Source organism: Anguilla rostrata, chromosome 7 (assembly GCF_018555375.3).
Source record: "Anguilla rostrata isolate EN2019 chromosome 7, ASM1855537v3, whole genome shotgun sequence".
In the NCBI taxonomy this organism is placed as follows: domain Eukaryota; kingdom Metazoa; phylum Chordata; class Actinopteri; order Anguilliformes; family Anguillidae; genus Anguilla; species Anguilla rostrata.
The window spans coordinates 39,038,862-39,055,473 of NC_057939.1; the positions used below are offsets into that span (position 1 = coordinate 39,038,862).

General features: G+C 40.4%; 1 protein-coding gene across 6 annotated transcripts in view; it reads right to left on the bottom strand.

Annotated features, from left to right (window-relative positions):
• Window positions 1-16,612, bottom strand: part of LOC135259660 (probable phospholipid-transporting ATPase IA) — a 111,674-nt gene that overhangs the window by 73,605 nt on the left and 21,457 nt on the right. For all 6 annotated transcript variants that reach the window (XM_064344256.1, XM_064344258.1, XM_064344259.1 and 3 more), the window contains exons 3-5: window positions 8,604-8,703; window positions 6,352-6,450; window positions 885-930 (exon numbers count right to left, since the gene is read on the bottom strand). In XM_064344256.1, coding sequence (XP_064200326.1) covers window positions 885-930; window positions 6,352-6,450; window positions 8,604-8,703 — 245 coding nt within the window. The remainder of the gene's footprint in view (window positions 1-884; window positions 931-6,351; window positions 6,451-8,603; window positions 8,704-16,612) is intronic.

The following is a 16,612-nucleotide window of genomic DNA, read 5'->3' on the forward strand; positions in this document are numbered from 1 at the left end:
TTAAGCTTAACTGCAATCAGTTTGCTTAGACGTCTTGAAATTCTACAACAAATATGTCCATTTCATCCTTTTAAATTGATGTAGACCCTTTGAAAGCACCTCTACAACAGAACAATAACACATCTGTGATTCAGGCCATGGCCATACATTCTGAAAGAGGAGCATCACAATTTTTAGTAAAGTTGAAAAGTTGCTGTCTGTGGAAGGAAAGTTGCGTCTTTCTTACTCAGGGGCAATAAAGACATGCTGGGCGTCTTCCGCCAAGCATAATCGATAGCCTGCCCTGCAGTTCTCTGCATATTCAAACCCAAATGCACATCAGAGACAACAGACAGCCTGCTGAGTGAGCTTCACACACAGATCAGACAGGCACAGAAGCATCTGACAGGGCTAAACAGCGATCCATCTACAGAACCAAACGCTGCTGCTCTGCTGGGGTCAGTGCAAAGCAGAGAGGCACTACTTGACATGTTTCGTCTCTCTTGATGATGCCATTCTGGACATATTGTGCATTGTGAACTTTGCAAGCTGAACCATGGTGTGGCATAGTGGTTTGAATGACAGGGCCTAAGCCTCAGCACTAGAGCCAGCTAATCAAATAAACGGTACCAACGTCATTACAGAGCAATTATATATATATATTTTAAATTTAATTATCATTTTTATGGTAATATAATAATCATCCTCATTATCTTCTTACAACAACCACTATGATAACTACTAATATCATTATGAGTATTAGTATTTGTAGTATTAGTGGCATTAGTATAAGTAGTAGTGGTAGTAGTATAGTAGTAGTATTAGACGTTGTAGTAGGAGTACTAGCATTGCCACTAGTATAATTATAGTTATTAATATTACACCCACACACACACACACATTACCTTGCGTTTTCTTCTTGTTCACTACGTTGTCAGCCTTGTGGCGCTTCTAAAAGACAAACATTTCAATGATGACATGACAGCAAAATACAATACAATAATCTTCCCTGCGGGTAAGCATGACACAAACTGATCATGAGTAAACTGCAATCAATTTTTAAAGGCAGAAGTAAGCTGACTTATTTTAATATTGCACAAACACACCAACCCCCAAACCTAAACTAACCACCACCTAAAAGTATAATACACCAATGTCATTGTTTGAAAACAAATTTACTATGATTTAAAAATCAATGGAAAGTTTGTTTGCATGAGTGTTCCATTTTGTGATCCTTTAGAAAGTTATCAATAAGTCCATTACAATTTTAATAATACAGTTCTCCACTGTGTAGGTATATCTCCTACCATTGTGTGGCAACACAGACCACAGTTAAGACAAGCATTTTAGTCCACTTGTACATAAGTGTTAAATGTTAACATGTCATTGAAGAACTCTGATTCAGATACTCTTATTGCGTCCTTTTTCATTATTTTCCAGTCTCCTATTTTCTTTGACGTCTGACATATAGAAGCACTTGTTTTAATGACATTTATAATACCATTTACAATTCACATAATACAATTCTGACCACTGTTGTAGGGATACTCTGCCACTTGTGTAGGCAACACAGGCACCCAGTGAAGAGAGGTAGGCCAGAAAGCAGTTTTATTGCGGTGCCTACTCTGTACTCTAGAGTGTTAGGAAGTAGTAGCTGCACAGGTACGTCCTTTGGACAGAACTCTAGCCTGTCAGAAGGTCACAACTGTGATATTTAACATTCAATTGCTTTCTGTAGATCGATGCTTGCATGTGTGCCCAATCTGTGTGGTCTATTTCAGGATAAAAACAGCTGGGTATGTATCAGTCACAGATCAATATCTAACACAGAGTTGTGCAACAAAATAACGGCAGGAAAATACGGGGTGAAAGATCAGATATCGATCCATCTTATTAATCTCTGGATCAGGACGCTGGCTAGCTGCATCTAGTTGCTGACTAGCTGTGGCTAGTTGAACCAAATCCTGGAACACTTTGCATGATGGCAGAGGCTAAAGAAGGACCCTTCCCCTTTCTCCTGGACGGCATTAGCACATGAAGGGCTATCCAGCCCTGATCACAGAAGGACAAAGTGCCTACATGGATACTCAGTACTAGTACTGAGAAGTTGCAGTGTCTGAAAGGCTGCCCAAACAAGCACATGAAGCAAGAACAGTGTGTTCTCTAAGAGGAAGGAAAACGAGGCTCATCTTCGGATGCAGTCCTTTCTGTTGGCAAAAAAAAAACAATCTGCACCTTTTGCGTGGTGCATAAACAGTATTGTGCAGAGATTACCGGAATGCTCAGGGATTGAGTGAAATGGGGGATCATGCTTTGAGTATTGTCTGCAACCTTAGGGCTGATGACTCCAGCTGTGTTCTGTACATACAGAGATTTCCCACAGATCACCCAGATTGAGCGTGGGGAATATTCATCTTCCATTTGGCTTTCAGGTAGCATCTTTACCCAGCCTCCCTCACACTGGCAGTGCAACAGCTGTCTGCGTCATTTGAGCCACACACACACACCCACACACACATACACACACACACACACACACACACAAATAATTGGGGCAGATCTAATCTATTCAAAACTTTAACTGTCATGTTTGATCAGACAGTCTGCAAAGAACCTGATCAAACAAGCCAACCGATTTTTGGGTCCACAGAGACCATGCTTTTGCAGTTCACCCAGAGTTTTCCAAATATAGAACAGCAGATGTGACCGGAGTCAGCTCTTAATATTCCCGCAGTAATTAAATAATAACTTTCAAAGGAGTCCGGCAAAGAACAAGCACCAGACAATCTCCCACCATGAAATGCATGCAGATTCTAACCACTGAAAATTCAGAGCTGAAATTTATGGAGGTATACTCAATGATGACAAAACCCTCTTCTATCAATTTAGACATAGCACAATACTTAGCACAATACCTCCACACAATGTAATAATCCACTACTGCAATATTAGAAATTTTAGGAAAAAATATCTGATTACAAAACATTATTATTATTAATATATTCTACTTATAGTGAAATACATTTTCCAGTTCAACAAAAACACAATACAATAATGCAGATACAATAATTTGGAGAAACATGCCATGGTAACCCTCAGTAACCATAGATTTCATAGCAGGGCAAGACATGAGATGGTCATTGTACTGAACTGAACTTGACTATCCATTCTGCAACATGTGCACCTCAGGCAACTCCACTGGAGGAACAAACCACACAGCCATGGATTTTTTCAATCCCACAATCTGTTGGAGATACTGTATGTGTGGGGAACACGGACGGCTTAATCACCCTGTCACAGAGATTAATGAGCAATGACAAAGTGACAGACACCACAGTGTGTTCTGCTGTTGGCCACAACACAGGGTAGCAAAGAAAATGGTGAAGAGGGTAAAAAGAGTGGAGATGGAATCCTTTTCCACACTTTCACCCCTGTCTCTGAGCCCCACCTCATTTCTCCATAAGGAAATTAATTCCTGTAATGAATACATGAGGGAAGGAGATGCTACCATGCTGGCCCTTTGATGAGTTATTTTTCATGATTGAAATTCCTAGAAAGTGAATTTTTGCTATAAATCACCTTCCTACTAGAAGATGAAGGAGTCAGAGAACCGCATTTCCTGCACCCACTTCAGGACCTAGTTACTCTCAGTGAATTTACAGTCACTGTAAAGTCTTTGGAATCAGAGTCTACTGATAACCGTAACTGTTCTAAACGATAATTTGATATTTTTCCCTTGCACTTTTGCTATATAGCAAAAGCTATAAGCTTGACTGTCTTGATGAGAATTTTATTATTTTGTCCGAAACTATACTGCTGCCTTTCCTGGCCAGGTCTCTCTTGGAAAAAGAGATCTCAATGGAGGTATCCTGGTTAAATAAAGGTTTAAAAAGGTGAAACCACTCAAACTTCTCACAGACAGATATACTGAAACCCTTCCACACATCCTCCAAACCTTCCTCACATTAGACAAAAGACACTGCTACAAAATTGATTCAAACATATACCCTTTGTGAATAAACATTTTTAGATGTCTGTTGGGAAAGGATGGAGTGAATCTGGCCAAGTGGGAGGAGAATGTTTCCATGGTGGCTGTCCATCACGTCCACTCGTAGGCTGCGGTGCATAACCTGGACATACGGAGCCTGGCTGACCTTGCCAACCCCCCAAACCCCCCACAGACACATATAGTAACATTCACATTAGGGCCCCAAAAATGCTGGGCTGGCATATGATTGGATAGCCACCCCTGTGGTGTGAATAAAGGGAGTTCGGATTTCACAGCCAATGCATTAATGACTAACATTAATGTCAGCACAAGCCTCTTGGCCACAAGAGAGTCCTTCTGCTTGCAACTAGGAAAGTGGTTCAGCAAATTAAAGTGCTTGCCTTGCATATGGACTGAGCCCTATTAGCTAGACATTATCTGCCAGTGTAGAGTAGAGGCTACGTCATTGGCCAACTATAACCTGTGGCTTGGCTGTCCAACCCTGTTCCTGGAGATCTACCATCCTGTAGGTTTTCACTCAAACCCCAACAAAGTACACCTCATTCAACCTTAGAGTTCTCATTGAGCTGCTAATCAACAGAATTAGGGTGGTGGAGCCCTACAGTTAGGTGTCTAGGAACGACGAAATACCCTGCAGCCAGAGGTAATGGATGTAGTGCTTACCAAGGGGAACAGGGTATGTATGGGCAATTGGCTGTGACTTTACTGGAGTCACAATGGATTGGTTTGCGTAAGTCCTCCAACGTTCCACGGGCTAACACTGCGTTACTGCCTACAGATTACCAGGTGTCAAAAACAAGCCCACCTAAAGCATAGTTTAAGTCCTGAATCACTAAAAAACGTTCACTTGCCCAAAGAAAAGCATATTGGAAGAGCACACATACTGTGCTACAGTGATCTTCATATGGATGTGGGTGCATTATCGATGATGCAGAAACTTTGCAGAGGGTGACTCCACAATGGAGAAAAAATGCCTAGAGACTGAAATGACATAAATTGAGCGTACTGGACAACCACAGGCTCCATGCAGTGGTGGTGACGTAGTAAAACAGGTGGGGCACCCAATGACATTTACAGTAACAGCTTAGTTACCTTAAAGGCATAGGCAATTAAGACAGGCTAAAATAAACCTTACTGGGTTTAATCCCATGCTGTATCTCAGTATAATCTGGTTTATACTGCAGTTCTCCATACATTAACTTTCTAGTTAAAGTTTGTTTTTTAAACAAACGTTGGACACAGAGACAGCTGTAAACAAACCCAATTACCCTGCTCAGTGTATCTATTGGGGTCACAAATGAGATGTGTGCTAGATACAGCAGTGTTGACACATCCATTCCATAGCATTATGAAGATCATGTGGTAATTAACTGCTGCAGCTTCAAAATAACTCACTTCCTTCCTGGTAATGTAGTTGCATGATACAAATGATGAAGGCATGACAGAACAGACATCAGACATCAAAATGTATAGGTAACTTGACTTGGCATTTTTTCGTGTTGCAGTATTTTTTATTAACTTCACAGAAAGGAAAAAACTCGGATGTCATTCTTCATGTTTTGGCGTCATTTTAATGCTCAGGGACACAACAACCCCTGAGACGCCCCACCACCATCCAGCGAGAGACAACTACAGTCTGTACACGGGTCTGTTAATTTTGTGTAAAACATGGCCTGCATTCCAAATATCAATGAAAACACTGTGTAATTCAGAGGTAAGGAGTGAAAGAATTCAAGTCTGTTTGCTATGCTCAGAGAAAATTTCACCTTACAGTCATAACAAGCACTTCATTGTAGAATGGGTGTGAAAAGAGATACATCATTTAAAATTTGTTCAGTTCCCTTTCTTCTGAGCAACCAGAATATGCTGCATTATTACTGGCAATGTTACCAAGTATATCATAGAAATGGTTACTTACTAAGTAAACAGATATATTTATAAAAGGCATAAAACAAGGATGAAATGGCCTGTTACCTACCAAGGTTTAAAGGTTAATTTACTTACAAATTACGGGGGAAAAAAATACGCCAAGAAGCATAGGTGCTTAAGTTCTTGGCTACTGTTCCTGGACGTTGTAGCCCAGGTGCTTAAGGGTGTAAGTATGGGGGTTAGCACGAATGTGAGCATAAGACTGAGTGTCAGTGTAAATATGGGCGTATGAGTATGCATGCGAGTGAAAGTCTAGGAGGAAGTATGATTGTGTGAGTTTGATTATGACTAAGTGTGAACGTGGGTTTGAGCGTGAGAGTCTGCTTGTCATAAAAGTGCGAGATGAAAATATGATTATAGGAGCGAGTGTGAGTTGCAGTGTGCGTCAATCTAAAATTGAGCGTGATTCTGAGTGAGAGTCCGACTTTTCTCACCAGGTCCTCGATGACCTCCTTCACTGCTGCCACCACCAAGATGAGAAGCAGAGGGACCAGGGTGGTCCAGCGTCCCGTTGGAGATACGTCAGGAATTTGCTGGAATGAAACGAGCATACATGTGTTACCACTTACCAAGCACTTTGGAACCATGGCAACTGGAACCACGTTAGGACACAGCTTGGAGTAAATAACATTCTAAAAAATATTTGGACACAATATAACATATAATAACTGCTATACTTCAGTTGCTCAAAGACACAAACAAGAGTGCTCCTGTGGTCACTGTGAAAGCCCCAGACAGCAGATCTCACATTCAGGCCAGTGGCTTGACTGTGTACTAATCCCATCCACACATGATTATATCAAATCTAAGGTGTTCTGAAACAGCTGTCAACTCAAATAACCAAAGCACGAGTCATCAGCGTTGTTACAGTATCTGTCACAGAGTAGGGAGGAAGCGCTAAAGAAGTCGCCTCTCCATGGAGTCCATTTGGAGAAATGCTCATTGCTCCTAACCCAGACACCGCCAGTTCCCCCTCCCATCAGCCAATCATGGTGATGAAGCATACTGCAAGGTCCCAGTCCTCGAATGAACTGTATCTCTGTCTGACACGGCTCTCCTTGAGCTGAGCAGGACGCAATTTGTCAGGCGGAGGTGAGGTGGAATGGGGTGGGGTAGGCTGTGGGGTGCGGTGGGCTGCAGGTGGGGGAGGGCAACTCGGGCAAAGCCATTAGTCATTGAGGCACGAGAGGGTAGCAGGAGAGGGATGGCAATGCCATACTGGGTTATTTTGGGTCAGATAAGGAAAGGCTGGCACACACACACATTCATCCAAATTTTGCTCTACTACTGGAGTTAGTTTTCAGGGCATGCTCATCGAGATAAAGGCTTGTGACCAATTCTGCAGTGCAAGCATTTGAAAACCCCCTGTGGTTACCTGAGGAAGCACCTGCCTGTGGTACATGGTAATCGCGGCTTAAGTTTTCTACAGAAGAGGAATTTGTGATTTGGCTTTCCCGCTGCCAATTTGTTTCTCAAATGTGAAGTGGCACCAATGTCCATAGGGCATACAGTAAAGACTGAAATCAATGCCCTGAACGGATTTGCATGTGGATAGATGTAAACAAGTGAGGGAGGCTCTGGGCTCACATCCAACTGAGGCATATCTCTGCCGACTGCTGACAGCGACCTATCCCACAAATCCACAGAAATCAATACTATTCATTATCAACCATGGGGAGGGAGCATTTCATTCAACAGGGTAGGCCCAGTCTCAGACCTCTGTACAGCATAACCTAGCTTGTGAGCTGCAAGCCAGTGATCACCCCGGGATATGATCGTGATTGGGCTTTCCAATCATGGTGGAAGGGGATGAAAGTAGTTTTTTTGTTTCCTTCTCCAAGCTGACAATGGGGATGAAGGTGACTGCATGAGAGTTCGCCAACATGCATTTCTTCCATCTTTTAGCACAGCTGCAGAGATTGCGTTGACCATTCGTTCGTTAGTTCGTTCACCGCCCTTTCTCAAAGCCCGAATGAGCCATGCTGCCTGAAAGGTCAAGGCTGCTGCACAGACAGCGAGGCGGTACGAGCTCGAACCAGCTGCGCCTTCAAAAAGCCATCTCTCCAAGGCTGCTGACATAAGCTGCTATGTATTAGAAGCCCTCATTCCTCTCCAGTGGAGGACAGGGTTCTGGGCTTTGAATGCCTTTGAGCACAAACACATGAATGGCAAAAGAACAGCAAGGTTCTCCTCACCTTTACGTGCCACTTACTTTTAAATTGGTGACGTAGTGATAAAAAGGGGCTGCAAGCTGAAGTTCTCCTTTTAACAATAACTACTTTTTAACTATATACCTAACTATTATTTATACTTACTACCGGTAAATAGCACAGCAGTTGATTATCTATTAAAAAACATTTTAAAAATATTTTGTCTGAGCTACTGTAGTTTGTGCATGAAATACAAATATATTTGACACACTATGTGCCTCAAATGCTTAAAAATTTGACCCAGGTCTTTCTTTCTGATACATATCCTCCACAATATTTTTCATGACTAAAATGATAACCATTAAGTAATGCTAACAAATTACTATTTTTTTAAAGGAATTGTATGGAATAACATGTTCTGAGACAGTTTTGGAAATGTTCCCATCATACCATTAGCTAAAAAAATGGGAATCTAACTGGATGTTCCACAACATTCTGGAAACATTTTCTGTGTGCCGGGTACAAGTTCCACCTACCTGCAGGAGTGCGATGAACAGGAAGAAGGAATTGGCCGCCCGTCTGAACTGAGCATACAGGAACCGAGGGAGGAATGTGAGGACGTTGTACTTCGCAGTGCTGCAGAGGGGCAGAATATGGAGAGAGTGAGTGATATAAAAAGAAAGAAAGAGAGAGAGAACATGTGAGTGAGTGAATTAGTGAGTGAGTGTATGTGTGTGTGTGTGTGTGTGTGTGAGAGAGAGAGAGAGAGAGAAAGCAGTGGAGAGGCTGTTGAAATGAGACTCAGAACCAATGAGTTCTCTTCCACTTGCTTAATGAATTTCTGATTTATATATGTGATATGAAAATACAGTACATGTGCTGTGCTTGCCTTGAATACATTCAATATTATCTAAACTTTTACCACAAAAATTACCCTAGTTGCAGCATTTTTAATAAACTGACCATAAGTACTGTTAATTACTGTTAAGAACCAATATTTGAGGTCATTTAACATTACTCTGGATTTATTCATTATTAAATTCATGGAATGACTTCCACATACTGTAAGGTAAAATTTCAATTTTCCCAATCAACTCTGTTGTCCCTTCACAATGGGACATATTCTTCCATGGCGCGCACACTGACGGAGTTGTAGAATTCCGCTGCCGTACATGAATGGAGCTGAGTGGAGCCATAAAACACCCCAGGATAGGGACAGCAGCTGAAAGCTGCATGGGCCTGTCTTTTTCGGCCCCATTTATTGAGGGGAAGCAATGTTCACATGGCCTATCCTCCAGGAAGAGTTGGAGGAATCAGATGACAGGATATTACCCTCTTGGAGCTGTGACCATACCAGGTGGAGGGTCAAGAAGTATTTCAGTTGGGGGCCATAAACTGCTGCTCTGCAATCCATGGACAATGGCCCAGGCTCTCCTGGGTCAGACAAAACTACTACCATCGACTGAAAGAATGCATACGAATTTGCATGTGGATAACTAAGGATGATATGATAAATGTGGGGGACTGCGAATAATATCATACATAGACAAGCACACTGAACGGGTATGACATGGTATGTGGGGTTATGATCACAAGTATGTAAAGCATAGTATATTTATACATAGGTATGCCTACACAAGTGTCTGGGTCACAGATGGGTCACCACCATGGACTCCCATAGAGAAGTATTTGGAGAATCGATAGGTAAAATCATAGGATCACGTGCCATCGTACAAAGTATCTTATTACTGTCACTGGATTTTGATGCTTCTCCTGTGTCTACAGAGGAGGGGGGGAAGTGCAGTTTCTCTCTTTCTGGAGGAGTAGGGGGGGTTTCTTGGTGGGGCAGATGTTACCGGCCTATTCATGTCCAGACCTTATTTGGGCAAACCAAGGGAGCTGTGGGGTGTGGAAGGCTTTCTCATGATTGGATTTAAGGGAAACCCAAAGAAACATTCAAGGAGAATCTGCTTAACAGTTCTCCTGGTACCACAGTCTTTGCTGTACAGAATATTTGGGCATTCGTTACTACTCACTTTGTGTTCCTTTTCTTTGTCCTAGTTTGTTAGTTTGTATGTCTTTTCATAGCGGTCTTTTTCTTGCTTTGTAAAATAAAGTGTTCACCTTTTCCATCATTGAAACTGCCTATCCTCGGTTATTGCCAACGGTCATATTGCGTCATAATAAACTGTTTTTTCCCCCCTTTTTCAGAACAGCCAATGCACGTATACGTGAACCTGTATTCACATACATCTTCACTTTACAGGATTTGAAGTTAATGGAGTCAGTTAAACATGTTTTCCCCCCAGCGACTAAATCTAATTCCTTACAATACTATAATAATTGTACCCGCAACTCAGTACTCCCTTGTCCCATATACCTCCAGTAAATTACACTAAACACACCATCACTCACACGGTAGAACTTAGATTGAGCTAAAAACAGTCACTGCTCTAACACGGATAACCTTATCCAAGAACAACACTGTAGAGAGTGCCCCTTATCAGACCCCCAAAGGAAAACAGATTGTGTTTACTGTGTTGACAGCGATTCAACAATTGTGATGGCAGTTGCTAAGGTTAACCAAGTGTGACAGGCTTACAGAGACTGGACAAGCAGGATCGATAATGTTACTGTTTTGTTATGACTGTGTCTTTACTTGGTGACTTGGGTTTCAAGGAGACTTGTCAAATACAACCGCCTGCGAGGCATTCGCGTATACCCATTCCATTACACGCATTTTTCTCCATTATTAGACATGCATCATTAAACATACTGAAAAATGCATTCACCTTAACTGGCTTCCTCTGACTCTATCGCCACACCAACGTTTTAAAGCCTAACATACACACAGAACAATTCTGCACCCAAGCACTTTTACATATGATAGCAAGCAACTTATCACATCAAATACAGATACAATTCTTAACTACATGAATTTCAGTCCATCTTGCAAACTGTTGAGGGGAGTTAAAGGACAGCTTCTGATGAGCACGGATGATAGAGTGTTAGACCGCCTTCAGTATGTACTCGATAAGAAAATCACTTGCGTTCCGATTACCCACTCCAAACACATTCCCTTTTGGTGTGCTCTAGAATCTTACAACAGAATTTCTTCAGGACAACTTGCATTTGACACTTATGTGACACCAACAGTAAATGCAAGCAACTTTGGACAACCCCATTCACTACAAAATTACAAATGACAAAATTTAAAATGGCAAGAATTCAAAAGCTCTACTGATATTGAACTCATCTATAAACTGGAGAGGAAGGGTGAAAAAGTCATGTAGACGAAAACAGGACTATAGGGGCAGAGGTGAGCCAAACAAAGAAGCCTGGCCTCCTCAAGCAGGGTGAGATAAAGGAATCATGCGCGGCGTTGGGAGAGATTCACTCTAGTTCACACTTAATGCCGTGTGACTCTGTGGCAGCTTCTTCAGAGGTAATATCATGTGATTACATCTCGGCTTGTTTACTCCTGGCTGTCACTCCATCCAGAAACAGAACTGACCTGTGAGCCTAAGAGGACAGCAGAAAGGGCTGGAGCGAGAGGGAAGGGCCAATGGGGGACACACATTTGATCAAAAACAGAAGCGTCTGATTGACAGCCTATCACGTAGAACACTAACACACTCTCTCACTCTCACTCTCATTCGCTCTCATATACACAAATACACCTCCAAATACATTCAAACAGTATGCAGCAGTGACACAAATATATCTACTACATATAGACACCAACACAATTATTCATGAATATGTGACCAAACAGACATATTGTGGCAGATCCACGTGAATTGTGACTGGAGGAGTTGTAGAAACTTAAGGGTGACCAGATTTTTTTTTTTTTATGGTATGAAAGATATTCTCAGAATAAGCAGGGATACATGAAATATGAGAAATATGACGCTGTTCTAAAAATAACGGGATGTCTGGTAACCCTTTGTTCTTTCAAAAGTACAAAAGCCATACCCAATGTTTAAAACCTAAAAGCCACACCTAAGACAACCTAAAAATAGCTCCTCCTGAAGCAAAGGTCTAGCTGCAAAAACTCCACAAACAGGTTAAGGCGATTAGCTCATTATACACAGATCGTAAAAGAGTTAGGGTAAACGTCCCTATTAAGCCCACCAAATCCGCTTTTCAGACATTTTTCATGTATACTGCCCCAATTTAAGTGAGAACATTTTAGTTATAATGAAAGTCTAATCTCTCATTTGAAGTGTCAATAATTAATTTATACCAATTTCTAATGTTTTTATTGTTTAATTTGTCAAAATATGTCAAAAGTCTGGCATGGGCTTAATGGGTACCTAACGTACCCTTTAAGCCCATGGGTGTTCCAAATAAGCCCACTTCATGATTTGTTGATAAATAAATATATATTTAAAAAATCCTAACAATACAAACTTGTTCTATTCAAATCTGTAATCTCTTAGCTCTCAATAGCTATTTTCATTTTGTCTCCACTCCTATCCTATGGCCTGTAAATGGCATTTGAAATAGGCATGACCAGCCTTTTTGCTGTGTTGTCAACACAGAAAAAGTTAAACTTACAACATGTCTTCTTTGGAATGTAGCCAAAAAAATATTTACGAACAAAATCAAAACTATAGTGGAAATTACTCTTCAATACTTCATCTTTCAATATGTGTTGTCATTTTGTCTGTATCTCTATCCTATGGTGTGCTGTTGGCATTTGAAATTGGCCAAAATTTCTGGTTCAGTCAGCTGGTTGAAAGTGCAGGTGTTTTTATGAAGATTTCTGAAGACCGACTGACTGAATGAAATTTCAAGTTCAATACTAATGTTCTAAGGATAGTAAATGAGTCAATTTCAGGATTTACAATTCAACAATACATTTTTAAATGTTAAACAGATTTAGGATAGTAGTTTGAAAACATTGTAAAAACACATTTTAAAACCATTCAGTTCATTGTGGAGTAACATTAAAACATACAGTTCATTATGAGGAGACATCAGTCATAACATATTGAAGCTCATGTATCATTAGCCTCTAACTTAAACAAAATAAACAAGAAAGATGTCAACATTTCTGCAATTTCTACTTTCTCCTAGACTAAACGTAGGCCTATGCTCTTTGAGGTGATTGTATCGTTTTAGTAAGGTTATCATTTGCTCCATGCTCCATCTTAGTAGTGTAACATAACAGGTTATAGGGTGGTCTAAGCTTTATTTTATTTGTTTGCTTCAATCTTTAGCCCACGTTGTGGTTGTCTTTGTCTTACGCTAGCATGTCGTTCATGGCTTTCATCTTATTTTTGTAGATTTTCAATGACCTCATGATTGCGCAAATAGAATGGTCCAGGTTCCTACAGCCCTGCTTTGCAGAGGATGAACTTGCGCTTCTATCATGCGTGGGCATGAACTGTAGTTCTTTCGTGTTTTAGTCATCTTAAACTAAAACTCATCTGAAAAGTAAAGATTAAAAAATTATTGCTAATGTTAAGATAGAACACAGGCCTATCCAGAATTAATTGACCTATGCAATATCACTGATATTTAAATATGGGTATTAATTATCTAAATTATGGAGCTGATTCATCAGATGAGGTCAAAATTAGGGAGGAAAATGGTTCAGAGGTCAAAAGGGAGAAAATCCCCATTGAAACACAGTAAAGTGGGCTTAATGGGAACAGGTGGGCTTAAAGGGAACATCAGTGAATTTATGGTTAAAGACAGAATATTTTATTCTACTCAAATGACATTAAAAAAACAACTGTATGAAATAAATCTATATATGGTGCACTAACATAATATGAAAAGTATAAATTGATCATGTAGAGAAGTAATTAGCTATACTCATTTACATCCACCTCAGACAGTGTGATTTTTTTGCTAGAGTCCCCTTTAAGCCCACCAGGTAAAAATGTTAATTAAAAAATAAATAAAGATAAACATACACATTTATTGTCTATTTAACAGTATACTAATATAAACTGCATACAAAAATATAAACTATACATGCTTATCATGCTTTATGTCATTGCAATGAACCATACTATGTAGCTACTGTATTGATGCAGCATGTGGTCTGTTTGCTAGTGTGCTAAAACTCATATTTTGATTTCAAAAGACACAACATTTCTAATTCAGGTAATATTCTAACATATGTCTCATTCAAAACACTAATCACTTAAATTTTGATAACAAGTGAGTACTTTCCAAAAACAGGAGTAGAAATATACAAAAAATGTTATTTTCTGAGGGTACCAAAATCACCTAAGTTTTTTTGCAACTTCTTCTGGGATCAGCAGGCACATGCCACACATATGCTTCGATAACTCAATATCGACAAATGTGATTGACTTACAATAAAAAGTGTCATTTACGTAACAAGCAGCTTCATTCGAAAAAACATCACACAGCAAAAAATGATGATGTAGTTTTTTTAAATTTGACTAAATTTGACTGAGTTGCAAGTGGGCTTATATGGTACGTGGGCTTAATAGGGACGTTTACCCTACTCTCTGGGGAAGGTGATTAACTCATTAAATAAAGTGAAACTAAAAGGGTACAAACTCTGTGAAAGGTGTGAATAGCCTGGAGGAAGAAGACCATGTGTGTTACCCACCCTGGAAAAAACCTGGGTGGAAAAACTGCCAAGAGGTTGAGGTTCCTTGTTCTGGTATATGTTTTTCCTTTTTAAATATTGTCCAGCAGACTGGATCTCCAAATAAATGCACAGGTTCCTTAGCTGGTTTTTATCTGCATTTCTTGTGTTTGGTTCTTGTTGTACTGTCTCTCGATTACATCCCTTCCCTTCTGTGTTCCACACTCTGCTGCATTACATTGCGTACATGTATACATACATGCACACATACAAACACACTACTTTTTCCCCTCACTGCGATACATCTTAGTGGGTCACATCTCTTTTTTCAGCCTTTAATTCCCATTTCCCACACACATTGAATTTATATACAGATACACTACATTTCCAAAAGTATGTGGACACCTGAACATCACATCCAGATGTATGGAAATCCATTTCATGAAACTCTTGATGAACAGCTATTGTGCTGATGTTGTTCCAGAGGTAGTTTGGAACTCTGTAATGAGTGTTGCAACCGAGGACAGATTATTTTTACGCACTACACGTGTCAGCACTCGATGGTCCTGTTCTGTGAGCTTGTGTGGCCTACCACTTTGTGGGTGAGCTGTTGTGTCTCCTAATAACAGCACTTACAGTTGACTGGGGCAGCTCTAGCGGGGCAGAAATTTGACAAACTGACTTGTTGGAAAGCTGGCATCCTATGACAGTGCCACGTTGAAAGTCACTGAGCTCTTCAGTATGGCCCATTCTCCTGCCAATGTTTGTCAATGGAGATTGCATGGCTGTATGCTTGATTTTATGCACCTGTTAGCAAAGGGTGTGGCTTAAATAGCCAAAACCACAAATTAGAAGGGGTGTCCACATACTTTTGAAAATGTAGTGTATCTTCAGAAAAGAGTGTTTCATGGTCCTAACTTACGGCTTATACAAGTGTGCTCTTTCTTTGTGGTCTCTGGTTTCTGCAGCCAACTGGCTTGGATGGCTTCCCTTCTCCTTGTCAGTATTATAAATGCAAAAAGTCTAATAATTTAAAATGAATTTACCCGCTTTAAAAAATAATTTAAAAAATGCATTTTCTAAACAAACATGTTTCAATATCTAAATACAAAAACCTAAATGTATTTATAACCCATTAATGTCAGCTTTTTTGAATGTTGGTGTGCTTACGGAGAAGTGCTGTTAGATTACATTTCTATGTTGAATTTACATTATCTTTGACATTGCGTCAGTAACGAGCAAACTTAAACAATTATGTGTGACTCAACTGCAGAGGTACAGTATCTTGAATTCTTACAAAGACAGTCAAACCCATTAGTAGTAGCTACAGGCTACCAAGTCCTGGTTGTTTGCCACTTCCTCCCTCAAAAACCGTGTGGCTGTGGATTTAGAATGCATCGCTTTTCAAAGGCATTTCCATGTTTGCATCTTATCATGGTTGTGTTGTCAGAATGACACAGATGGCTCCTGGCTCATGACTTGTTTCAGAACAGGGATGGTGCCGGTGATCACAAAAGAGCAAGTTTGCCTGCTAACTGCCATTACATATGGCTGGATTCATATGTAGCTTCTCAAATGAGGAAGTTAAAGGTGATGAAAAACAGCCGGTAACATTACCAATATATTACTTATCTAGCTAGCCAGCTAGTAAATAAAATTTGTAAACAGGTAACAGGCTAGTTAGCTTGTCTACTGTAAAACTAACTGGCAAAGATTATGGGGGATTGGAGGATAATTTATACATGACATTAGCAAGGAAAGAACTTGTACATAACTGGTGCAATGCAACCCTGGGGAATTCCCTGAGGAATTGGTTGCGTACCAGCGTGCTGACTGGCTACTAACAGTAAGGTGATTCTAACGTCAAGGTACGGAGAATTCAGCGCTTAGTGCACTCCTAATACACATGCACTTGAACTCCTCTTACATATAAATTGGTATTGACCTGTCAGTCTAGGAAATCAATGG